Source organism: Microcaecilia unicolor, chromosome 5, assembly GCF_901765095.1.
Source record: "Microcaecilia unicolor chromosome 5, aMicUni1.1, whole genome shotgun sequence".
NCBI lineage: Eukaryota > Metazoa > Chordata > Amphibia > Gymnophiona > Siphonopidae > Microcaecilia > Microcaecilia unicolor.
Genome location: NC_044035.1, coordinates 272,625,271 through 272,653,087, shown reverse-complemented (window position 1 = coordinate 272,653,087; position 27,817 = coordinate 272,625,271). Strand labels below are relative to the sequence as shown.

The 27,817-nt window shown below is 41.8% G+C and overlaps 1 protein-coding gene across 2 annotated transcripts in view; it reads right to left on the bottom strand.

The window, feature by feature from the left end:
• Window positions 1-27,408, bottom strand: part of SAMSN1 (SAM domain, SH3 domain and nuclear localization signals 1) — a 59,850-nt gene extending 32,442 nt beyond the window's left edge. Inside the window, exons 1-4 of one of the 2 annotated variants that reach the window (XM_030205119.1) lie at window positions 27,305-27,408; window positions 7,946-8,017; window positions 7,063-7,218; window positions 1,555-1,693 (exon numbers count right to left, since the gene is read on the bottom strand). In XM_030205119.1, the coding sequence (XP_030060979.1) occupies window positions 1,555-1,693; window positions 7,063-7,218; window positions 7,946-8,017; window positions 27,305-27,361 (424 nt within the window). In that variant the 5' untranslated portion in view covers window positions 27,362-27,408. Of the gene's footprint in view, window positions 1-1,554; window positions 1,694-7,062; window positions 7,219-7,945; window positions 8,018-8,320; window positions 8,326-27,304 lie in introns of those variants that run through there. The other variant, XM_030205120.1, reaches the window with a different exon arrangement.
• Between the last annotated feature and the right edge of the window lie 409 nt (window positions 27,409-27,817).

Below are 27,817 nucleotides of genomic sequence, written 5' to 3'. Positions count from 1 at the left end.
TTGTGGATATCCTGAAAACCTGACTGGCAAGGGGTATTCCTGGACTGGACTTCGGAAACACTGTTCTAGACAGAGTGAAGGCAGTTATTAGGATGGTTATTGGTAATAAAATTGTGTACTACTGTGGTTTTAGTGACATGTTAGCACTGTTAGGGCTCGATTCAGTAAATGGCCCTCAATGCTATTGTATAACGGCCACTCAGTATTGGATAAATAGGTTAAAAACTCTTCAACCGCAGGGTTAAATATAACCATTGAGGGAAAGCCTTTTTCTAAGATGATTGTTGTCTTTAAGCTGTGACTTTTTAACACGGAGGCTGCAATCTGGAATATCTAAGGGTTAAACATGGATTGCACTTGGACCTTTTCAGTGGTTAATCCCCTTGAACAAGTAGGGGATAGACTCTCCCGACTGGTCAAGGACTCTAGCTAGAGGCTCATTTTCAAAGCACTTAGCCTCCCAAAGTGCTTTGAAAATTTTAGGTGTCCTTTTAAAATTTAGGCTCCATTTTGAAAGTGTATAAGCTCAAGACCGCATATATTCAACAGTGGGGTAAGAAAATTCCACCAGGAACTATCTTTATTCTTTTGATTTTATGATTAATATTATAACCTTAAGCTTGCAGTCAAGTAGGCATTATTTTGAATAATTTACTAAACATGTTTCTCAGGGTACAGGATGTGCTGCATGACAAAAATGCTCCTGATGAAGCCAGGATGAAACAGCCATGCTGTAGAGCGTAGCAGCATTTGCTTCAAATAGGTACCTGGGAGAATTTGAATATAATTGAACTTTATTGAAAAAGGAAAAAAATTGTTAAATTGTGCAATTAACTACAGGAGGTTTTTTTTTTATTTTTAGGACTAATGAAGAAGTAAGGTGGGTCATTAGTCCAAGTTTCATTTCAGACGTGACCTGAGCCACTGAAGTCCTTTTTCCTCCATGAATATTTTACCTTTAGAAAATTAGTTACTTGCTAGTTCTATATAGTGATACTCAAAGATGAGTGTAACTCCTGCCACTCAATTTGTGTGCACATCTCTGATATTCTATAGCACTGTGTGCAAATTTTAGGAATGCCCCTGACCTGTTCATTCATCTCCCATGGCTACACCCCCTTTTGGGTTGCATGCTGTGGGATTTAGGCATACGTTGCTATAGAATAGCACATGTCAAGATGTGTGCACAAATTCAGATTAGTGCCAATTAGTGCCAACTAGCATCTGATTTTGGGTGCACATTTGCCCATTTTGGATCAGCACTTAAGGTATCGGCAGTCAATTTTTTGGTGCCATATATTGAATCCGGGTGGTTAGTGGCTAACAATTAGCAACATATGTAATTGTCAGTGAACATATGGTTATGGAAGGAGTGCAAGGGTTTCGTTGATCCGTTAAAGGAGTGTGGTAACAAAAAAAAAGTTAAGAACCCCTGTGTTAAAAGTAAAGTATTGTACACTACCAATAGCCTGCACTAAAGAAAATAAAAAATAATTTTATAAAACAATGAAAGGAAACAAAATGCCTCCCCTCCACAACATCCTTAATACTTACTAGATGAGCTTTGTCCACTGTTAAGGCTATGAAGACTTTCAGTAGATTCGCTGGCTTTCAAAGAAACTTTTTCTGCGTATAGTCCACCGCCAGGATCACTGTCTTGATGGGAGTTTGCATCACCATCATCATGTTTGTTCTGAAACACCAAGGGTAGATTTAAGAAAGGGGACCAGAAGTTAGGTGCAAAACGTTGAGAGCTAAGCAAATATTCTTTAATGGCAAAGTTGGGCTCTGAAACTAGTGTAAGATGGTATTTGAGCGCCTAACTTTAGGCATGAGCATTTATGTCATGTCAAACGCCAGTTTAAATGCTCATGCCTAAATACTGTTAGTATTCTATAAAATTAGGATGTACAGTGGGGGAAATAAGTATTTGATCCCTTGCTGATTTTGTAAGTTTGCCCACTGACAAAGACATGAGCAGCCCATAATTGAAGGGTAGGTTATTGGTAACAGTGAGAGATAGCACATCACAAATTAAATCCGGAAAATCACATTGTGGAAAGTATATGAATTTATTTGCATTCTGCAGAGGGAAATAAGTATTTAATCCCTCTGGCAAACAAGACCTAATACTTGGTGGCAAAACCCTTGTTGGCAAGCACAGCGGTCAGACGTCTTCTGTAGTTGATGATGAGGTTTGCACACATGTCAGGAGGAATTTTGGTCCACTCCTCTTTGCAGATCATCTCTAAATCATTAAGAGTTCTGGGCTGTCGCTTGGCAACTGGCATCTTCAGCTCCCTCCATAAGTTTTCAATGGGATTAAGGTCTGGTGACTGGCTAGGCCACTCCATGACCCTAATGTGCTTCTTCCTGAGCCACTCCTTTGTTGCCTTGGCTGTATGTTTTGGGTCATTGTCGTGCTGGAAGACCCAGCCACGACCCATTTTTAAGGCCCTGGCGGAGGGAAGGAGGTTGTCACTCAGAATTGTACGGTACATGGCCCCATCCATTCTCCCATTGATGCGGTGAAGTAGTCCTGTGCCCTTAGCAGAGAAACACCCCCAAAACATAACATTTCCACCTCCATGCTTGACAGTGGGGATGGTGTTCTTTGGGTCATAGGCAGCATTTCTCTTCCTCCAAACACGGCGAGTTGAGTTCATGCCAAAGAGCTCAATTTTTGTCTCATCTGACCACAGCACCTTCTCCCAATCACTCTCGGCATCATCCAGGTGTTCACTGGCAAACTTCAGACGGGCCGTCACATGTGCCTTCCGGAGCAGGGGGACCTTGCGGGCACTGCAGGATTGCAATCCGTTATGTCGTAATGTGTTACCAATGGTTTTCGTGGTGACAGTGGTCCCAGCTGCCTTGAGATCATTGACAAGTTCCCCCCTTGTAGTTGTAGGCTGATTTCTAACCTTCCTCATGATCAAGGATACCCCACGAGGTGAGATTTTGCGTGGAGCCCCAGATCTTTGTCGATTGACAGTCATTTTGTACTTCTTCCATTTTCTTACTATGGCACCAACAGTTGTCTCCTTCTCGCCCAGCATCTTACTGATGGTTTTGTAGCCCATTCCAGCCTTGTGCAGGTGTATGATCTTGTCCCTGACATCCTTAGACAGCTCCTTGCTCTTGGCCATTTTGTAGAGGTTAGAGTCTGACTGATTCACTGAGTCTGTGGACAGGTGTCTTTCATACAGGTGACCATTGCCGACAGCTGTCTGTCATGCAGGTAACGAGTTGATTTGGAGCATCTACCTGGTCTGTAGGGGCCAGATCTCTTACTGGTTGGTGGGGGATCAAATACTTATTTCCCTCTGCAGAATGCAAATAAATTCATATACTTTCCACAATGTGATTTTCCGGATTTAATTTGTGATGTGCTATCTCTCACTGTTACCAATAACCTACCCTTCAATTATGGGCTGCTCATGTCTTTGTCAGTGGGCAAACTTACAAAATCAGCAAGGGATCAAATACTTATTTCCCCCACTGTAAGTGCCAGGGCCGTGCCTAGGGTCTCCGGCGCCCCCCTGCAGTTGGCCCCGCCGGCGCCCCCCCCCGAAAACGATCGCTACACTACCCGCCCTCTTCTCCCCAGATCCTTTTCCTTTTTGTTTAAATTTACCTCTCCGGCGTGCGGCAGCGTAGCGTTAGTGAAAAGGAGGCGGCGCTCCCCCGCCCCGACGTGTCTTCTTCCCTTCACTCAGTGTCCCGCCTTCTTCTGACGTCATTTCTGACGTCAGAAGAAGGCGGAACCGAGCGAAGGGAAGAGACTGACACGTCGGGGCGGGGGAGCGCCGCCTCCTCACTAACGCTACGCTGCCACGTGCCGGAGAGGTAAATTTAAACAAAAAAAAAAAGGACAAGGATCTGGGGAGAAGAGGGCGAGGTAAGCATGGTGCTGCGGGGCGCCCCCCAGAGGATGGCGCCCTCCTGCCATGCTTACCGTGTCGGCACGGCCCTGGTAAGTGCCTGACATGACCCTGACCCAGCCATGTTGATGCCCCCTTTGCAATTGCATGCTATAGAACTTAGGTGCTAAGGGCCAGATTCTAGATGTGGCGCCTAAAAAATCCACGTGGTAAAGATTTCTGCCTAAGTGTATTCTTAAAGTGGCTCCTAGATTTAGGAACAGTTTATAGAATATGCTTGGGCAGAAATCTTAGCAACTAAAACTATGCGTGTCCATTTAGGCCAATGAAAACATAGCTTAAATTCTTGTGTGTAGATTTATGCACACTGGGCCATATTCTTTAACTGCGCATGTAAATTTTGGAGCACCCATGAAATGCCCATTTCCCCACTATAGCCACACCCCTTTTGAACTGTGTGCATTAGAATTTAGGCGCAGTTCATTATAGAATACGCTTAGCGAGTTGTGTGCATAAATTCTAATTATTGCCAATTAGTGCTCATTCCTTAAGTGCTGCTATCAACGCTGATTAACTTATTAAGCCAATTTAGTTACACTCATTTTTATAGAATATGCCTAGATTTCAGCGTGGATCTCTAGGCGTGATATATAGAATCCAGAGGTAAGTTTATAGAATAGTGCCTAAGTGGAGTTACATATATAACTGCAAATTGGTGCCAATTAATGCCACTTATTAAAGCCAAGTAGCACCCACTTAAACAATTAAATTAGGTGCTATTCTATAACTTGCATGCTAGTTAAAAAATTGTGCTCCTAAGTTTATAGAATTAGGGGGTGAATCTCAAAGTGATGCACACTTAAAGATGCAAGCTACCATTTTCAAGAGAGTTGCATATTGAGCAAAAATATTGATGAAAGATGACCAGTCATAGTGATTGGAATTTAAGATTTGATTATTTACTTTCCAAATCCTTCCCAAGATGGTTTACAGTCTAAGGACCCTAGTTCCTAACTGGTGGTAAACTAGCATGTTTACTGCTATTTTACTGCAGGAAAACTACAATGAGATTCACTGACCCGCAGTAGTTCACTACCACAGGTTAGTGAATCTTGAAGTAATTAGGTTTGCATTGCTGTGGCCAAAACCATTGTACATTCGTGGCTACAGCAGTGCTAAATAGTGGGCCCCAGATAGGGCCTGCTGTCTTTTAAATGGGTAGTCTGCTAAAAAATTAAATACTCCTCCACCTCCCTTGTGGGCAAAGTGTTTAAACGACAACCCCCTTCCTCTCTTCCCAGTCTAGCCGTATTTCCCTCTTCGCTTCTTTGGGTTTAATCCAATAATCTTTTCCGTGATCATCTTGTTGCGTTCTTTTGTATTTCTTGAACAAAGCCTCTTTTGCTCTTATTTTATGCTCTTATTTTTTGTCATTGAATACTTCTACCCATACAATCCAGATTTAGTCTCCTTCAGATCTTTAGTATAATAGAGTCTTTTTCCAAAATACACAGCTCATAACACATTCTCTGCCACAGTTATATCACAGGTAATTCAGAGTCTATTCATATATTCATCTAAGAACCTCAGTGATGTTAATCGCTATCACTTTAAAATACAGCGATTTCAGCAACATCAAAATCTTCACCGGTTCTTTTTTTCTTTTAATGCATTCACCTCTTAACTTTATAAATATATTTTAGCGTTACTTATCTTTTCAATTTATTACATTTGTTGGACCCAGGGGATCATCTGCCCGACATGCACGTTTCGCCCAACATGGGCTGTCTCAAGGACATTCCCCCTGTGTTTCTTATAGCGCCAGCTCAGCAAGCAAAATGGAAAATACTCTTAAATCATTCTTATGGCACACATTGTAGGTTGCAGGTGCCCTAAATTCCCCTTCTAAACCTTAACCACTAATACTCTTCCTTCCTGTCTGCAGAAGCATGCTCTTTTTAAGAATATCTCAGTGTCAGCTGCATCACTTCCTTTTCTGTTAGATACTTTCAGGTCATGTTTGGTCATTTCACCAGACAGAAAGTAATCCAATTATATACACATATACCAGAAGTCCTTCCTCTATGTGTCCTGCATAAACGCATATGTATTCTTTCCCTTTCTTTTTTTATTTATGCATACTACTACATTTTTCAGCACAAAAATTTCCTTGTATATTTAATCAGATACTTTAAAGACCGAACAGCTGGGAATTTGCGTGCATTGTGTTTTGAAGACAGACTACAGTACACTGACATGCTTTATTTAAGCCAATTTTATGTAGAATCACGGAAGCACTGAACATGATAGTAGAGTGTAAGGCCCATATTGTCTGTCCGCTCTCCCTTCCTTCTCATTTCACTTATTCTTTGCCAGTCTTCCTTCATATCTCTTCCTTACTCTCAGACTTTACTTTTAATTTCCTGCCATTACAGACAGGAATGGTGAGTTTTTGGTGAGTTTTGGAGGGCTCACAGTTTCCACCATAAGTGTGACAGGTAGAGTGAGATATGGGCTTTGGTCTCCTTCTCTACAGCGCACTGCACCAACCACTACACTACTCCAGGGACATGCCTGCTGCTCTAATAGAAATGGCTATAACATCTGAAGTTGTCATAGAGGCTTGTAAGTACTATTTTTATTCACATCTTTTGGGGGTAGGAGGGGATTGGTGACCACTGGGAGAGTCAGGGAGGTCATCCCTGATTCCCTCCAGTGGTCATCTGGTTATTTAGGGCACCTTTTTGTGGCTTTGTCATTCTAAAAACAGTCTAGATCAAAATGTTGACGTTTTAGCCAAGACATTTTTGTTTTGTTCCGTTATGGCTGTGAAACGTCCAAATGTTAGGAACACCCTAAGGCCACCCCCGAAACACCCCTAACATTCCCCCTTGTGATTTGGATGCACTGCAGATGAATTGCATACATAAAACGTCTGCAAAATAGGTTTCAAAAATACCGATTTAGACGTTTTGAGAAGAAATTTGTCCAAATGTTGCTCTGTGACACTTTTTGGATGTTTTTCTCTTTTGAAAATTAGCCGCATAGTGTCCAGCAGATGAGGTGTCACCAACATCATTGCTATAAATCTTTGACCTCGTATGAGGAAAAAAAATGTTCCCTTCTCTTCACCAGGATTTAATGCAAATACAAAATTATTCATAAAATAAATACATACCCTGTCTTCTGAAAGTGCCTTGATATACTTTTTGCCCATCTTTTTCTTCATAGTCAGAGAAATGGCCTTCATCTTTTTGCCTAAGCTTCCTGAATTATTTGGTGATTTAATTGTTGCTTGATCTTCTCCATCAGCAGCATTTTCCCCTTCATAGAACTGATATACATGTTAAGTAATAAATGATTATTATATGGAACAACATCACATTGCAAGAGCTCATTTTTCTAGGTAAGATTTTTCCAAACTTCTGTAGTGAGGCTCTATATATTTCACATAATTTCAAACTGCTAGAGAAAATATTTCCCTTTATAGTTCCTTCTTGTGCAAATAATAACATTTCTCTCTGTGATGCTAATTCTGCTTAAGCAATGCATAGGATGGCAACTCCCATCTCACCATCCATGGTAAGGAATCATAGTACAGTTGATATGACAGTCCCTTAACAATGTTACTACTTTATTTACTTATTTGTCATGTTTGTCTGTCTTGATTAGTGTAGTAGTATTAATATTTTAACAATAATAACCTTATGCTATTTATATTGTGTTGGGTACCAGACCCCCCTGCCTCAGAAAGCTTACAGTTTGAGAGTGCCTTAACAAATGGCTGCCTATCTTTTCATTGCATTTTGGTGGAATGAGTTGTCCATGCCATAGCCAAAGTATCTGAATCTTCTCAGGCATCGCAAGTAGCATTTGGACTGCCAAGAGAGCATGCCCATGTCAGTCAGTCCATGCCACCATGGTACTGCCTGCCTTGGCCTTGTGTAGTTTACCATTTAGAGCAAAGGGGGCCATAATAGGAACCTTTGTACTGTAGTTGTATCAAAACTGCAGTGCAATAGCCACAGAGAAAAATAAAGTCAGTAAATAAAGATACAAACCTCAGTTGAATCTTCTGGTTTTGATACTGAGTGGTGCCTGAAGCGATCAAAGGTCCCAAAACTACTCGTTCGCTGTAAACACAAAAAGAAGTTTCAAGATTCAAGCTTTAAGTTTATTAGGGGCTTTCTACCCTACCCATTAGACAGACCAGACATGAAGTCCCAGGAGGTGTTTTGTCTGCCAAGTGCCAAAATTCAAGATGTTACAGAGAGCTTGCCAAGACATTAGGCTTCTTGAGTATTGGCAAGCTCTCTGTAACATCTTGAATTTTGGCACTTGGCAGACAGAACCCCCCCCCCCCCCCAGGACATCATGTCTGGAGTGCAGGTGGATGCCTCTGTACCCCTCAGAAGAGAATCACCGACTACCTCTACCTTTTGCTTTTTAGTCAATACTGGTCATCCATGTTGGCACAAATACTACTAATAGGTACCCCTCCAAATGTATCAAAAGTGACTTCATGGTTCTGGGAGAGAAGGTGAGGCAGACAGGTGCTAAGATGGTGTTCTCGTCAATCCTCCCTGTTGAGGGTAAAGGTCAAGACAGAGAAGCTCACATCTTGGAGATGAATATGTGGCTTCACAGATGGTGTTGTCAAGAGTGTTTTGGCTTCCTAGACCGTGGGATGCTTTTCTAAGGGCTGCTGAGCAGAGATGTTGTCCATCTATCAAAGAAGGGAAGAGGTGTCTTCAGCAGCAGACTGGCTAACCTACTGAAGAAGGTTTTAAACTAGAATCATTAGGGCAGGGTGATCAAAGTCCCTAGGTAAGTAAAAGCCCTCAGGTAAGTAAAGCATTAAATAACTCTATACAAATGGGAAAAAGGGGCAACCTCTGTAAATCAGTATATACTAATGCCCAAAATATGGGGAAATAAGATTTTAGATCTTGAGGCTACGATGGAAGAGGCTGATTTGGATTTAGTGGTGATCACTGCCAGTGGCGTACCAAGGGGGGGGGGGGGGCGGTCCACCACGGGTGCACGCCACTGGGGCGGTGCCGCGCACCTGTCGGCTCCGCTCGTTCCGTGCTCCCTCTGCCCCGGAACAGGTTACTTCCTCTTCCGGGGCAGACGGAGCATGGAACGAGCGAAGCCGACAGGCGCGCGGCACCCCCCCCCCAGCAGGTAAAAATGCACCCGGGGGGTGTCTTTTTGCCAGGGGGAGGGGTGTCCTTTCGCCGGGGGTGGGGGGGTCGCGCTGCACCCGGGGGGGGGGGGGTGCATCGACGATCCGCCCCGGGTGTCAGCCACCCTAGGAACGTCACTGATCACTGCGATCTGGTTCACAAAGAAATATGACTAGGATAGCCGGGCTATAATCTGTTCAGGAAAGACAGGAAGAAAGGGAAGGGAGTGGCATTATATGTTGAAGATAATATTAAGTTGTAGAGGTAGAGGCTACTATGCAACTTTGAAGCAGACTGAACAAGGACCTGAAGAAAATATTAAAGCCACACAATTGCAGGACCTAAAGGGTAAGGAAGAAGCTCTCTGGGTCAATCTAGAAAAAGGGAATCTCTTTGGTGTACTATACTGGCCTCCTTCATAGACAGAAGAAATGGACAGAGATTTAATTGAATACATTCAAAGTATAGTTGTAAAAGGGGAAGTACTTCTAATAGATGATTTTAATATTCTAGATGTTGATTGGGGTATCCCTATTTTGGGATCTTTAGAAGCAGGGGGATCCTGGATTCTCTACAGGGGGAACTACTACTACTGCTACTACTATTTAGCATTTCTATAGCGTTACAAGGCATACGCAGCGCTGCACAAACATAGAAGAAAGACAGTCCCTGCTCAAAGAGCTTACAATCTATTCCAGCAGTTGGTAATGGAATCCACACGGAATGGGGAGAGTGCTTCTGATGTTATAGTAGGTGATCATCTGGCATTCAGTGATCACCAGATGGTGTGGTTTAATATTAAGATAGGTGTGGAGAGGGTTAATTCAAAAGTAAAGGTTCTAGACTTCAAAAAAACAAACTTTGTTCAGATGGGGGATTGCCTCAAGGAATTGTCTGGATGGGAACATCTGGAAGAAGTTGGAAAGCAGTGGACAAAAAAGGTGATGGCGAAAGCTAGAAGGATACTTGGGTGTATAGGGAGAGGAATGGCCAATAGGAAAAAGGAGGTGTTGATGCCCCTGTATAAGACTCTGGTGAGATCTAATTTAGAATATTGTGTACAATTCTGGAGACTGCACCAGAGGGCAGATACTAAAATGGTTAGTGGTCTTTGTCATACAGCATATGGGGACAGACTTAAAGACCTCAATATGTATACTTTGGAAGAAAGATGGGAGACGGGAGATATGATAGAGATATTTAAATACCTATGTGGCATAAATGTACAGGAGGTAAGTCTCTTAATTGAAAGGAAGCTCTGGAATAAGGGGGCATAGTATGAAGGTGAAAGGGGATAAACTCAGAAGTAATCTGAGGAAATACTTCTTCATCGAAAGCCTGGTGAATTCGTGGAACAGCCTCCTGGTGGAAGTGGTGGAGACTAAAACAATCTGAATTCAAGTGTGCTTGGGACAAGTACATAGGATCTCTAAGGGAGTGATAGGGAGAGTAGATGGCATGGATGGGCAGACTGGATAGGCCATATTTATCTGCCTACATTTTTCTATGTCCTATAATATGAAAAAGGTCTATAAAATGCTGAGTGGAATGGAACAGGTAGATGTGAATTACCTGTTTACTCTTGCCAAAAATACAAGGACTAGGGGGCATGCAATGAAACTTCTAAGTAGTAAATTTAAAACAAATCAGAGAAAATATTTCTTCACTTAGTGTGTAATTAACTCAGGAATTCGTTTGCAGAGAATGTGGTAAAAGCAGTTAGCTTAGCAGAGTTTAAAACCGGTTTGGATAATTTCCTAAAAGTCCATAAGCCATTATTATGTTAGACTTGGGAAAATTTACCGCTTATTTCTAGGGTAAAGCATAAAACCTGTTTTACTCTTTTGGCATCTTGCTAGGTACTTGTGACCTGGATTAGTCAATGTTGGAAACAGGATACTGGGCTTGATGGACCTTCGGTTTGTCCTAGTATGGCAACGCTTATGTACTTATGTACATCAAACGTGCCATGGTAAAGAACACAATCACCAAAGAATACATCAGAAGGGTTAGGAACATCTTGGATTGTGAAACACAAAAGATCATGACCATCAATCATGCTATGCACTCCCACAGTGATAACATAGGTGGAAGTGGATTGCTATAAGTTCTACAAACAGTAGAAGAGAAGAAACAAATCTTTCCTGCTTACATTAACAATCGTGAAGAGGATCCACTAAAACTAGCAAATCAACAAGACTTACTTAAGATTAAAGAAGCCAAGCAAATTTACAGACAAGTACAAAATTCATGAGAGAAGTGCCACAATAAAGTGCTTCATGTACAGTATATAAAAGACAATGAAGGAAAAGTCAACAAATCCAAAATTTTGCAGTGGCTGAGGAAGGTAACCCTGAAATCAGAAACCGAAGGATTTAAGGCAGCACAGGAACAAACACTTCAAACAAATGCAATAAAGGCTAAAATTGATAAAACATCCAATGACAGCAAGGGTCACCTGGGCAATGAAGCCAAAGAGACTGTGTATCACCTAGTCACTGGCTGCAAAATGATTGCCCAGACTGACTACAAGGAAAGACACATCAAAATAGTAAACATGATTGGCTGGAATATCTGCTGAAAGTATCTTTTGCCTGAAACCACAAATTGGTGGGACCACAAAATCATGGTAGAAAATTAAGAAGCCAAAACTCTCTGAAACTTTATGATACAGACTGACAAACACTTGCCATAAAATATACCTGAAGACATGGCAATACCAGGAGATAACCATTTGAAGACAAACAGTTCAAGAAGATCACAAAATATCAAGACTTGAAATTTGAAATTGAGTGACTCTGGCAGAAACCTGAAGTTGTGGTACATGTAGTAAGTGGTGCCCTTGGAGCAATATTGAAAGACCTGGAACAACATCTGAACACAATGGGCAATGGCAAACTCACCATGTGTCAACCACAGAAGGATTGCACTGCTTGGAACGGCCTACATCCTGTGTCAATACCTCCAAATATCCTAGACTCTTAGGAAGGACTCGATATTAAGAGTGCCAAACCCAGCCAAAAGCATCCGGCAGGATATTTGAAATTATGATAATAATAATAATAATAATAATAATAATAATAATAATTATTATTATTATTATTATTATAATAGTTGAATGGAAGCCCAGAAATATGGGAATGATTCCTTTTTATTTAAAAAAAAAAGTCTGCTTTTCAGGATACTTAGGACTATTTCTCAATACTTTTGCACTATCTTGGCAACTGCTTTAACAAATTCCTGATTCCCGGGCTTCCCAAACCTGGTCTGGTGACCCCACACCTTGTGGGTTTTCAGGATATCCATGATTAGTATTCATGAGATAAATTTGCATACACTAGTTCTCCTGTTTGTTCCAATTTCATTGTAGATATCCAGAAAACCCAACAGACTATGGGACATCAGGACAGTTGTGGAAGCTCTGTTCTACATGGTTTTCGATTTTATCAATGAATTCTACTGCCACTGTAGAGGAAATCTCTATCCTGAATATGCATCATTTTTGGGAACTAAGAATGGCTGTTGCTTTCTATAATGCGTAATCCTCTATTACATTATATTTGGCATAGATACAGTACTACTACTACTACTACTACTACTAATAGCATTTATATAGCGCTACCAGATGCACGCAGCGCTGAACACTTGACATAGAGAGACAGTCCCTGCTCAAAGAGCTTACAATCTAGGTAAAACGGACAGACAAGACATTACGGGCAAGGGAAATTACAGGGTAAAGAGGAACAGGGAGGAGGAGGGCAAATGAGTAGCAGTTAGGAGCCAAAGGCAATAGTGAAAAGGTGAGCTTTCAGCATAGATTTAAAAACAGGTAGAGATGGAGCTAGACGTATAGGTTCGGGAAGACGGTTCCAGGCATAAGGTGCCGCAAGACAAAAGGAACGAAGTCTGGAGTTAGCGGTGGAGGAGAAGGGGGACGACAAAAGAGATTTGTTCAGAGAGCGGAGTTCACGGGGAGGAATGTAGGCAGAGATGAGAGGTAGTGAGGGGTCATAGAGTGGATGCATTTAAAGGTCAGCAAGAGGAGTTTGAACTGTATACGGAAGCGGACAGGGAGCCAGTGAAGTGACTTGAGGAGAGGGCTAGTGTGGGCAAAACGATTCTGGCGGAAAATAAGTCGAGCTGCAGAATTCTGGACAGATTGGAGAGGAGGAAGATGATTGAGCGGAAGACCAGTGAGAAGTAAATTGCAATAGTCCAAGCGAGAAGTAACAAGAGTGTGAATAAGGGTTTTGGTGGCATGTTCAGAAAGGAAGAAGCGAATTTTGCTAATGTTGAAGATAAAAAAGCGACAGGTTTTGGCGATTTGTTGAATATGAGCAGAGAAGGAGAGAGAGGAGTCGAAGATGACTCCAAGATTATAAGCCGAGGAGACAGGGAGGATATGAGAGCCATTAACAGAGATAGAGAATTGGGGAAGAGGGGAGGAGGGTTTAGGGGGAAAAATGAGAAGTTCAGTACAGTACAGTAGCACTTTTACTCTACTTGTGCTGATCATTGCAGGATAAAATATAAATTGCAACTCTGGGCGTCAAAACAGTCATGACAGCTACTTCTTCTGGATGAACCTCAGGAAAACCCATGAACAGCAGGGATGAATACAAAACCAATAAAATGTACATTCATATGTTTCCATGAATATTATCTCCTGATTAGGTATGTGCAGAAAATTGGGGATAACTGGTTAGATATGGAAACTTACTTTTTGGTTTTGGAAACAGGAGTATATAATTGGAGAAGCAAAGGACAACACCATACACTTCAGCTGTATACAGCCACATGGAAGAATTTCAGCACTATAATCCCTTGTGTCAACTGTATAGAGCTACAGTTGTGACAATCAGCAGCAACCTTGACTAAGAAACACATAGAGCTGTCTTGGAAAAACTGATATTCCCCTTCTCATAAGTAAAAGGATTTCCTGGTGCTTTATGAACAGGAATCTACAAGAATTGTAGCTTTTGAAAAATCATTCTGTCTGTGGGCCGAAATGGACAAATCTGAAATAAATAGCTTGAGCCATCTGAAGCCAACAGCCATGCCCGACCCTCTTTTTCTCCAGGGTTCTGTTTGTCCTGCAGCATTTACTGGCCCTTTTGATGGATCTTATTATCTTTCACAGATAAACACACACTGCTCACACAAGAGTCCGAGTAAGGGAAAGAAAAAGCCAGTTTTAATACTATGATATTAGCTTACTGATTTGATGATCTTCTTGGTTAATGATCTTAGCAGAAGACAGCCAGGGGCATTGTAATGTTTCTCTGTGAGCTTCCTTATTGCAGAACTCTGCATTAATCTAGTGACATATGTCAGATCAGCATGGCAAGGTCACCTTCTTCTTACAAGGAGAATCTCTTTGATATATAATAAAGCTGACAGAAAGTTCTTATTTGCATGATTTATATCATCGGAGATTGACTGCTGTGGTTAATATCGCTACAGTAAGCTTATAAACATTCAGATCCTGAAGTCTCCTAGTATTTAGAACCCAAAACTCCTTTTCTAGGTGAGAGACAGTGACAGCTTTATGGGAGGCAATACACAAGTACACAATATGCAGTCGTAAATGAGTTATGAAATATAGTCTCTTTTCCCCAACTGGTAAATTGCTGATGTTGCAGACTGAATCTAACAAACTGGTGTTGAGAAGAAAAATGTTACCCACCAAGAGCTTCTTTCTACTCTGGTAATTATCATGTATATCATGCTAGGCAGTAGCAGAGCATCCATGCAATGAAATTACAATTACTTTCCAATTTGTACATGTTGGATCAGCTGAAATGGAGGGGGGCATTTTCATCAGCAGTGAAGTCATTGTTGATGGTAGATAACTTCATTCTTTCTAACTGTAACTAGCATGTTCATCAGATAGTCTTTCTGTCTCTCTTTATATGTCTCTGTCTAAACACACTTAAACACACTTCACACACACACATACACACACACTCTACTACTACTACTATTAATTAACATATCTATAGTGCCACTTATACATAGCGAGAGCTTTAGATCAATATTCAAAATATTTACCTAGCTAAAACTGGGTTTAGATAGATAAATCTTGCCTATTGAAAGTCCCTCCTTCCCCCCCCCCCCCCCCCCCAAATTTAACCAGGTAAAAAAGGAGTTGGTTGAGGTGATCCTGGGGAAGGCTTTTTAAATATAACTGTATAGTCTGCATATATTTTAAATTTAGCCACTAAATCAATTTGCATAAATGGCTATCTTAAATCTAAAAAAACAAAATTTGTGTGAGTAAATTTAATTTATTGGTACGTACTGAAGGCCCTAAAGGGCCACAAACCAGTCAGGTGTTGAGGATATACCTAATGAGTATTCATGGGGTAGATTTGCATGCACATTATATTCATTGTATGCAAACCTATCTCGTGCATATTCATTTGAGATATCCTGAAAACTCAATCCATCTGTGGACTGGAGGCAAATTCTACTAATTTAGCCAGATAAGTGGCCCTGAATATCTAGATAAAAATAATTGAATAAAAAATTTAGCTTAGTGGGATTTTCACTATATCTTTGTTTCTAATATAATCATGGCTTGTCCTTAGAATTTCTATCCTTTTAAATAAATATTTATATTTGACTTTGCTTGAATGCTATCTTCTCTTTCTATTGTAATGGGGGCTGTTATTTCCTTTAGATTTTACATGTTAAACAAATCTTGGGCTTGTCATATCTGAAACCTTGCAAATGTAATCCTGGTCCTGCTCAAATCAGTTCAAGATTGCAGCTTAGCTCTTTAAGTTAAGTACCTGGACTACAGAAATACATAGGTCCGATGAGCTGAGCATAGGCCAGGGTCAGAGAAATCTCCAGTAAGTGGGAGGGTATCCACTCTGGTCTCTCAGGAACCCACACTTGAGAAAATAAATCAAGCAGTCATAGCAGATGAACTTCAAATCTCTTTACTGATTCAGTTGAAAAGGGAAAAAACAGTTCATGAAACAGCCCAATGGAACTAATATTTACAGTTCAGAGATAAGGAAAGTCACATCCAGTTAAGCTTTATCATCAATCTATCCCTTCCCAGACCAGTGGTCTCGTATGCTGCTGGGCAAAGTACTGCTGGGAGTAGGGCTTCTCTGCACCCACCCCCCTCCCACCTGGGGTGTCTTTTCCCACCAGGCACTCCTTCCACCTTTCACAATTCCTTGCTCTGGGAAAGAGATACAAAATCTGTTACGCTTAGATACAGTGACCTTCATCCCAGATCTACTACTACTACTAATCATTTCTATAACACTACTAGATGTACACAGTGCTGTACACATTATATACAGGTTTTGATATTGGCATTGAAGGAAGTGAAACTAGGAAATCAAGTACGCTAGCGTTTAACTATAGAAAAGGTGATTACGACAAAATGAGAAAAATGGTGAAAAAAAGACTGAAAGGAGCAGCTCGCAGAGTAAAAAACTTGCATCAGGCGTGGATGCTGTTTAAAAACACCATCCTGGAGGTTCAGGACAAATATATTCCACGTATTAGAAAAAAGGGAAAAAAGACTAAACGTCAGCCAGCGTGGCTAAACAGTAAGATAAAGGAAATCATTAGAGCCAAAAAACAATCCTTCAGAAAGTGGAGAAGAGAACCAACTGAAAGTAACAGGATAGATCATAAGGAATGCCAAGCCAAATGCAAAGCGGAGATAAGGAGGGCAAAAAAGGACTTTGAGAAGAAATTAGCGTTGGAAGCAAAAATACATAGTAAAAATTTTTTTAGATACATTAAAAGCAGGAAACCGGCCAAAGAGTCGGTTGGGCCGCTGGACGAAAATGGTGTTAAAGGGGCGATCAAGGAGGACAAAGCCGTAGCGGAGAAATTAAATGAATTCTTTGCTTCGGTCTTCACCGAGGAGGATTTGGGGGGGGACACCGGTGCCGGAAAGAATATTTGAAGCAGGGGAGTCGGAGAAACTAAACAAATTCTCTGTAACCTTGGAGGATGTAATGGGTCAGTTCAGCAAGCTGAAGAGTAGTAAATCACCGGGACCTGATGGTATTCATCCCAGAGTATTAATAGAACTAAAAAATGAACTTGCGGAGCTACTGTTAGAAATATGCAATCTGTCCCTAAAATCGAGTGTAGTACCGGAAGACTGGAGGGTAGCCAATGTTACTCCGATTTTTAAGAAGGGTTCCAGAGGAGATCCGGGAAATTATAGACCGGTGAGTCTGACGTCGGTGCCGGGCAAGATGGTGGAGGCTATTATTAAGAATAAAATTGCAGAGCATATACAAAAACATGGACTGATGAGACAAAGTCAGCACGGATTTAGTGAAGGGAAGTCTTGCCTCACCAATCTAATGCATTTTTTTGAGGGGGTAAGCAAACATGTGGACAATGGGGAGCCGGTTGATATTGTATATCTGGATTTTCAGAAGGCGTTTGACAAAGTGCCGCACGAAAGACTCCTGAAGAAATTGCAGAGTCATGGAATCGGAGGTAGGGTATTATTATGGATTAAGAACTGGTTGAAAGATAGGAAGCAGAGAGTAGGATTGCGTGGCCAGTATTCTCAGTGGAGGAGGGTAGTTAGTGGGGTCCCGCAGGGGTCTGTGCTGGGTCCGTTGCTTTTTAATGTATTTATAAATGACCTAGAGATGGGAATAACTAGTGAGGTAATTAAATTCGCCGATGACACAAAATTATTCAGGGTCGTCAAGTCGCAGGAGGAATGTGAACGATTACAGGAGGACCTTGCGAGACTGGGAGAATGGGCGTGCAAGTGGCAGATGAAGTTCAATGTTGACAAGTGCAAAGTGATGCATGTGGGTAAGAGGAACCCGAATTATAGCTACGTCTTGCAAGGTTCCGCGTTAGGAGTTACGGATCAAGAAAGGGATCTGGGTGTCGTCGTCGATGATACGCTGAAACCTTCTGCTCAGTGTGCTGCTGCGGCTAGGAAAGCGAATAGAATGTTGGGTGTTATTAGGAAGGGTATGGAGTCCAGGTGTGCGGATGTTATAATGCCGTTGTATCGCTCCATGGTGCGACCGCACCTGGAGTATTGTGTTCAGTACTGGTCTCCGTATCTCAAAAAAGATATAGTAGAATTGGAAAAGGTACAGCGAAGGGCGACGAAAATGATAGTGGGGATGGGACGACTTTCCTATGAAGAGAGGCTGAGAAGGCTAGGGCTTTTCAGCTTGGAGAAGAGACGGCTGAGGGGAGATATGATAGAAGTGTATAAAATAATGAGTGGAATGGATCGGGTGGATGTGAAGTGACTGTTCATGCTATCCAAAAATACTAGGACTAGAGGGCATGAGTTGAAGCTACAGTGTGGTAAATTTAAAACGAATCGGAGAAAATTTTTCTTCACCCAACGTGTAATTAGACTCTGGAATTCGTTGCCGGAGAACGTGGTACGGGCGGTTAGCTTGACGGAGTTTAAAAAGGGGTTAGATAGATTCCTAAAGGACAAGTCCATAGACCGCTATTAAATGGACTTGGAAAAATTCCGCATTTTTAGGTATAACTTGTCTGGAATGTTTTTACGTTTGGGGAGCGTGCCAGGTGCCCTTGACCTGGATTGGCCACTGTCGGTGACAGGATGCTGGGCTAGATGGACCTTTGGTCTTTCCCAGTATGGCACTACTTATGTACTTATGTACTTATGTACTTTCTCTGTCCCTAGGGGGCTCACAATCTAAGTTTTTTTTTTTACATGGGACAATGGAGGGTTAAGTGACTTGCCCAAGATCACAAGGAGCTGCAGTGGAAATTGAACCCAGGTTGCCAGGAGCAAAGTTTGTTTCACTACCCATTAGGCTACTCCTCCACTCCTAGGATCAAAGCCAGCTGCACTAACCATTAGGCTACTCCTCCACTCCTAGGACTTCCCCTTGATGCTCAGAGTCTTTTCGGGGGTTGGGCAACCAAAGACCCTGCTCTAACAGTGCTCAATGGTTTTAGTTCCTGTTTTACCCTGCCCCCCTTGGGCTGGAATTTCTCTATCTCCATCCACCTTAGAGAGCTCTGCTAGCTCTCATCACCATAGTGACCCCCAGGAGATCCTCTCACACCCTGCTCCGAGCAGAGGCATATCTATATCTGGCTATGGGTATAATCAATCTGGCAGTGCCCACTGAACTGACTACTGATTGGGTGGTGTGGAACCCAATCACCTCCTCTGAGGTAAGGATACATCCTGTTCCATCCCTAGAGCTGAGGAATGCCCTCTGCAGGTAGCAGCCACGGAGGAGAGGGAGGCAAGACTGATACAGGTCCCTCTTCCTTTGGAGTATCTGAGGGACCCTTGGATCGAGTAAGGTAGGGCAGGGAATGAGAAGCTGCAGAAATTAATTTGTGCTGACACCTCAAGCACCTGGTATGAGACCTGTGGAGATTATGGTACCCATATGTCCCCCTCCAGGTGATGAGTGTTCTGGAGGCCCAACGAGAGACCTGGGTCAAGGAAGAGATATTCAGCTGGATGAGACTAGATCCAACCTGCACTGACTACACCCCTGAGGACCCCAGTTACAGCAGCAGTAGATGGATTAGCAGATTAGGTGGTCCATCTGGAAGCATTTTGTGGAGGATGTAGACAAGTACCACAACCAGAAATATTATAGTGTCATCTGTACCCTGCTGAGGGGGGCTACAGTTGAAAGGCTTGACCCCAAGTGGTATGGGTGACGGGACTGTGATTGGGAAAAGAGAACTTACTGTTTGATATTAGAGAGACTGTTAATGTTGGGTTTACAGGGATAATGAACAAAGGGCTGGGTTAGCTAAATTGGGGAAGGATATTTATAGACACAATATGTTGTTTGTTTAAAATTTAAATAACCACTGGCTTCTTTACAGGGGAGTGAAGAACCACGAGTGTGTGAATTGAGGAAAGTTGCTAATGAATGTTAAATCAATAAGGAGGTTAAACATAAGAGGATATTCATGATTGTGTTATTGTTGTGGTTGAGGGTTTTCATAGGAGGTTGGGAAGAAAGGGACCTCTGAGGACAGAGGATAAGTGATTTCTCAAAAGGTGAGAAATCATTTTATGTTAAACTCCAGGGAGAATGCAACCCCCTGGGAAATTTCCTGGAGTGTCACTATGGCCAGGATGGCCTGGTGGGTAAGAGGAGCCCATCAGAATGTCCCACTCAAGAGGATGGGAAGAGGGAAAATAAAAGGGATTATGCACGGAGAATTGAGGTTCTCTGTTACCCATTTCCCCGCTGTGACATAGAGGATCTGGTGGGGGGGGGGGGGGGGATCCTGGGCCATGCTAAGGATGATTTATTGAAGAAGGAGAATCTTCTGCCAGAAAGCAGAAGGAATTGCTACAGGGTGATAAGGTAGCAGACCTCGGGGGGGGGGGGGGGGGGGGGGGAGAGAGAGAGAAGCCCAGGCTGTGAGAGTGTGACTCTCTGGGGGAGGAAGAGATGAAGGATTGACCTTCCGGAGGAACTAAAGCAAGGGGAAGTGAAACCTTGCTGGAGTACCCAAGGTTGGCTGTTTGTCTGGGATAGCTTGAGAGAGAGAGAGAGCTCTGCATGGGAAAGATAACTGGGGACTCTGAGTAAGAGACTTGAACTAACATACTGGACACCTAGCTCAGGACTGGGGAGGATTGTTTGTTCTGTGAGTCCATCATTTCACTGAAGAAACTGTCTGATGAGAGTGGAGAAGTATAAATAGTTATTAATTTTGTTCCAGTAAAAAGAAAATATTTGAAAACCTACCCTCAGACTGTGTGGACTTTCATTGGATGCTGTCTGACATGAGCATAAGGGAGAAAATGACCCTCTGGCCTATAGGGATTAACCTAGCCCTGGCCTGTGCCCTATTCCAACCTGACTTATATTTTTGTGAACCCTGGTCAGTGTGCTTACCTAGAAGACTTTAGCCCAAACACTTTAAACTATTTGGAGTGGGACCAGGGTTACACAAGTTAAGCAGACAAACGAGTTCCTTGGAGTATTTATCACATAATGAAGCCTAAATATGCATCAACAGAGTCCTATATAAGAAAGGAAAGCGAGCCTGCAGTACTCCTCTGTGGTTGCTCATAGAGGAAGTGGACAGTAAAAATATCTAAATAGGACATTTTACCTTATGTTTAGATCATGTTCTAAAAGCATGTGTTTAATTTAATATCTGTAGTGTTTTGTTTTGTTACATTTGTACCCTGTGCTTTCCCACTCATGGCAGGCTCAATGCGGCTTACATGGGGCAATGGAGGGTTAAGTGACTTGCCTAGAGTCACAAGGAGCTGCCTGTGCCGGGAATTGAACTCGAACTCAGTTCCTCAGGACCAAAGTCCATCACCCTAACCACTAGGCCACTCCTCCTCCTCTATACAGAAGTGCCCGTCCACTCCTAGGAGGACAGCACATTACTCAAGCAGGACTATTTCATGTACTGTAAACTTTTTTTCACACTGCACTTTAACTTCAGTTGTAAAACATGCTGACATTCCTTTCAGTTGAATTGCTCAATTTGCTTACATCTTCCTCTTCCTCTGTAAAATGGGATATGGCGGATTGTTCCCCATGTGATATGGGAGGGGAAATTTGTATGGTTTTAAAAGTAAATGACTTTATTATTTGGAATAAAAGTGCCTACTCATGATAAACCCCTTAGTAATCTAAGGAGTTCATTTTCGAAAGAGAAAAATGTCCAAAAAGCAGCACAAAACTGCATTTGGACATTTTCCCCCAAAATGTCCAAATTGTTATTTTTGAAACCCATTTTAAGATGTCTTTCTATGTAGTTCATCTGAAGTGCATCCAAATCACAAGGAAGTGTGTTGGAGGAATGTTGGAGGCGGGATATAGGCATTCCTAACACTTGGATGTTTTTTCTGCCATAATGGAACAAAGCATCATTATGGATATACATTGAAATACTGTGCTCAGTGTGTAGTGGCAGCCAAAAATAAAATCCAAACAGCAAAAAAGTACCAGGAGCTTTCGTAAGCGGGGCAAAATCTTTAATTATAGATCATATATCGGTGACCCAAACATAAGCCAAAAATAAAATAAATGAATGTGTTAGGAATTATTAGGAAAGGAGTTTTGTTCCATGTACCCTGATTATTGTACAATATCTGGTCACCGCATCTCAAAGAAGATATAGTGAAATAAGTACAGAGAAAGTTGACCAACATGATACAGGGGATGGAATAACTTCCCTTCAAGGAAAGGCTAAGGAGGTTAGGGATCTTCAGCTTGGAGAAAAGTCCACTGAAGAGAGATAGAGGTCTTTAAAATCATGAGTGGAGTGGAACAGATAATTATGAATCCATTGCTTTCTCTTTCAAGAAGTACAAAGAGTAGGAGACATGCCGAGAAGTTATTAAGTAGTACATTTAAAACAATTAGAGAAAATATATTTTTACTCAATGCATAAACTCTGGATTTTATTGCCAGGGGAAGTGGTGAAAGCAGTTAGGGCCCTGTTTACTAAGCCGCGCTGTTGGCACGCTAACTTTTTAGCGTGCGCTAATGGTAGAGACACCCATTATATTCCTATGGGTGTCTCTAGCATTAGCGCCATGCGCTAAAATGTTTGCGTGCCTACAGCATGACTTAGTAAACAGGGCCCTTAGTGTAGCTGGGTTTAAAAAAGGTTTGGACAAGTTCATTAATCGTTATTAAGGTTCAGTAGACTTGGGGAAAGCCACTGATTATCATTGGGAGGATGCAGTATGAATTCTAGCTAATTTCTGAGATCTTGCCAGGTAGTTGTGACCTGAATTGGTCACTGTTGAAAACAGGATACTGGGCATGATGGACTTTAGGTCTGACCTATTATATCAATTCTTGTGTTCTTTTATCAGGATGATGTTCTTACTTTGGAAGGTAGTGTGTGTTTTTTGCTGGACAGAACATTCTTTATCATGACTGAAAAATTCAATTTTTGCGTTATCTATCCAGATGCTCTTTTGCAAGCCTAAAACAGGCAATAAGATTATTTTCAGACAGCAGAGTTTCTTCCTAATTATCCCCTCGTACAGTTTTCCCCCCCTAATGATTGACACATGAACCTTTACACGAGATGCAGTGAGAGAGGCCTGCAGAGCTTTCAGTGGTATTCTGGGATTATTTGTGATGATGTGGATAATTTTGTGATTTTGGTCTTGCCTCTTGGGGTTATCTTGGCAGGTGACTGCTCCTGTTTAATCTAATCTAATCTGATCTAAACTTTTGTTAACCACCTATTCCAAAGGTCCTAAGCAGTGTGCAAGCCAGTAGCATAGCCAGAGTTTAATTTTTAGATGGGCCTGGAGGTGGACTGGGTGGGCACAGGCCTCGAATTTCCTCTCCACCCACTACCCCCCCCCCCCACGACAGCCCCCTGCACATGGTCAGTTCTGGTCATTTTTACTGACCTGAAGCGCCGTTCTCCCTCCAGCACTGGCAATTCCCATAGCCAGCCTTCTGCCAGCGCGCGTCATCGGAGCCTCTTCTCAGGCGCGTCCCACCTACTCTGCAACTTCCTGTTTTCCACAAAGGTGGGACGCAGGAAGTTGCAGAGTAGGCGGGACGTGCCTGAGAAGAGGCCCCGACGATGCGCGCTGGCAGAAGGCTGGCTATGGGAATCGCCGGTGCTGGAGGGAGAACTGCGCTTCAGGGGCAGTAAAAGTGAGCAGATCATGTGGACGGGGAGAGCGGGCAGAAGAGGCTGGGCGGGCCTGGAGTAAAAGTGGCTGGGCCTGGGCCCATCCAGGCCCACCCGTGGCTACGCCCCTGGTGCAAGCTCAATGAGCCACATCCATTAAACAAATACAAAATCCAAATAACAAAAACTATCAACATAAAGTACTTAAAATGAAGAATCTTCAATTAAACATTTATAAAAAAGAAATGTTTTTAACTTTCTCCGAAAGCTATGACTGTTTTTTTTTTCAAGTAAAGAGAGAGCTTATTCCAGATAATTGCAGATTGAGAAGCACAAGAGCTATTCAAATGTCTCTTGTAAGGAAAATCTCTAGCAGAAGGAAAGTTTAATAAACATCGGTCTCTTGTTTTAAGGGTCCTTAAAATGCAGGCCAGCTAAGTAAGGTGCATAAATTTGTGGGACTGTGATAGACATAAACAAGACAGGAAACCTTGTATATAATTCTTACTTGTATCGGAAGCCAGTGTAATTTGATCATTAAGGGGCCCTTTTACTAAACTGCTGTAAAAATTGTCCTCAGCATGTCTTTCCGCTTGCTAAAGCCATTTTTACTGCAGGGGTAAAATGGCTGATTTTTCTATTTTCTGTATTAATGGCCATGTGGTTAATTTTCCCTGTGGCCATTAGCGTGGAAGACCCTACCACCACCTATTTTGTAGGGAGTAAGGGCTCACGTGGTAATCAGTTAGGGCATGGCAATGTAGCTGTGTTAACCGATTAGCACAGAGCATGCTCACTCTCCGCCCCCAGACCCGCCCCCAGCACTTAACCGGCCAAGGTAACTATATAAATAGGAGTGCATAAAGGTCAGTTCTATCTTTATGTGATATCTTTTTGTGAATATCACACTTAACTGGCCATGGTTTAGCCAGCTCTGTAAACCTGAAAATTCATTGCCAGAGAACGGACATAACCCGGCATTGAATTTCTGAGCATAATAATGGCAGCGGTCAGCAAAATGCAGAATGCCACTGGCTGAATATTAACCCCATACATTTTGTGAATATTCAATGCCACTTGCATATAGGAGGCAATTCTATAAGTGGGCATTTCCTTTTTATGCATCCCAATGCCGCGCAGTGAGAACCTATTCTACATTGGCATCTGGGTGCCAGGATTCTGTCATAGAACAGTGTAATGTGGCATCAGTGCACATCACATTTACATGCCTGCAGTTTAATTGGTGCAATTGTAGTCACGTAAATGCAGCAGGGACATGCGTACAGTATTCTATAGGTTGCATGTGTAAGTGGCAGCACTACCCATTCTTCACCCATGTGTATACCCCCCTAAATATTATGACAATTACATGTGTGCTTACAGAATAGCGCTTAGTCACTTTGCTTTCACCTACATGCATAAGTGTACACTTACCCATGAAAACGCTGGCATTCTGTATGTTTATATGCACACATGCCCCCTAATTCTATAAAAGTTGACAAAAATGGTGCACACAGATTTGGGTGTCCATGCAATTTAATTGAATAATGAGTCAATTAGTGCCAATGATTGGCTTTTTAGCAAGCAATTATTGGCGCTAATTGGAATCAATTAAGATGTATGCATGTAAATTTAGGTGTGTGATCCATGCCTAAATTTTAACTGTGCCCCGAAAAAGGGGGTGTGGGAATGGAAGGGTCAGAGGCGGTTCTGGGCAGATTGTGGGCATGTTTTTTGGTTACGTGTGCAGTTATAGAATGAGAGGGTTCCACACATAAATTTAGGCAGGGGCATTTGCACCACATTTTCATTGGTGCAAACTTACATGCCTAAGTTTATGCACAACCTCCAGGACTTAAGCATTATTCTATAAATATTCTATAAACCGTGCCTAACTTTAGGCACAGCTTATAGAATAGTGCTTAAGCAGGTTTTTTTGGTGCTGATTTTTTAGGCGCGATTTATAGAATTCACCCCATGGTGCATACTTGCAGGTGCCCAGTTACAGAACTGCACTTATAGCTCCCCTGACAATTCTTATAAACCACCCATTAGCCCGTGGCCATTAGCGTGGGAGACCCTACCGCAACCTATTTTGTAGGCAGTAAGGGCAGTGTGGGTGTTCTGCCCAGCTAGACCAAGAACTGGTTCTATTTAGCCACTATGAACTAGATTCTATATTATGGTGCCGGAAAAATCAACACTGAAAAAATTTCCACCTAGGCGTATTCTATAAACTGTGCCTAAATCTAGGTGCAGATTATAGAATATGCCTAGTGGCCAAGCCTGTGCCTAACTCTAGACGCATCCATGTACACTAAGTAAAACTTGGTATAAATACCAGCGCCTAAGTTAGGTGCAGAGCAGGTGTATTCTATAACCCCGCGCATAATTCTTTGGAATGTCTATGACCCACCCATTCCATGCCCTTGTCCACATCCCCTTTTTGGTAGCACACATTAGAATTTATGTGCACCACTTTACAGAATACACACTCTAATGCCAATTAGTATCAATAATTGATTGTTAATTGGCAATTATTGACGCTGATTGGCTTGTTAATGTACTTAAATTGTACGTGCAAATCCAGAATATGACTGAATTTGCGTGCGCAATTTTGGTCACACTAAGAATCTAGGGGTATCTTCATAGCTTAATTTTGGACAGCAAAAAGACTGTTCTAAATTTAACCTGCTTAAGATTATAAACAGCAGTTGAATATCACAACCAGTCTTATCAGCAGTTATATCTTGCCCATACTATATGTACAGCAGTGTTGAATATACATGAACAATGTAAGCACTGTGGTCGGTGTTTTAAAAGAAAGCACTGACCGCAGGGTTTAAATATTGACCCATAAAATTTTTTGAATGCATCAGGTAAGATGTTTATACTCCATAGAGCTCATGCACTCAGAAATCTATGAGCTATTAAACTCGTAAATGTCAGACTGAGTGCGGATGAACAAATATACACACTCTGAGCTAAGCCAATTAATATATTTGGGTTCATTAGGCCTTAATCATGGTTTTTAGCCATAAAAGATATTGATTCTTTTATCCTGAGTGAAATTACTCAATTGATGAAACTTCTTCCCACCAAAAATATGTCTTATATAAATGTCATTGTTAGGCTAGGACATACAAATGTTACCCTTGTTGAATGTGACTCCATGAGGCAATTTTTTAACTTCTGGACTAATCTGCTGTCTCATACTTTTCAATTGCACGCAATGTTTCACAATAAGAATTTCTTCTTGCTAGTAATTTTCCATCTTAGACCAGGGAAATAATCGACTTTAGAACACCAAGCTGAACAGACAGTCACAATGATATTAATAAAGCAGTATGCTAATTATTTATGTTATTTATTTGTTATCTAGAATTTTTTATATCCTAATTTGTCTACCACAGTCAATTCGGATTTTATGCCAGTCTTTTTCAGATATAGCTTTTTTAGGATATGAATTTTATATATTTTATGAATTTTAAGATGATGTACACCACTTTTGTGCGAGCTTGTTATTGGTATTGAGAATGTAGGTTATAAGTTGTTTCAATAAATACTCGAAAGCATCTTTTATTTAAACCATTCTGTAAGTAAATAATCCCTTACCTTTGGCTTTTGGCTTTTTTCCTTTTCTGAAATATTTGAAGGTTTTCTTTTCAGCATGCTTAAATGTGATTTATCCAGACTACAGTGTCCTTATCTGTCTATTACTAAAGCTGAGCCTATGTGCAGAGGAAACCGTTGAATAAAAGGTACAGCCCCAGCTTCCTAATTCTGGTCCGGATGTGACAAGCTATGTTGCAACTCTTATAGAGGGGGGATGTTTCTGTCCCAGAAATTGCAGAAAAACCCCCCAACAACATTTTCTTTTTTGGTTATGGATAAAGTACAGTGATTGCTGTGTTAGTCCACTTTACAAGAAATAAATATATAGCAAAACAAAACAAGGAAAATAAGATATCTTTTCATTTGACTAACAGTGCATTTTTTGATTAACTATCAAAGGCCAGACCCAGTGATGGGCTCTGGTCAGAAAAATTAAGATGGGCCCTTATGACACCATATTTCCAAGGGCGGTGGGGGCTGGGAACAGCAGGGCCGTAGCAAGCTAGAAATGTG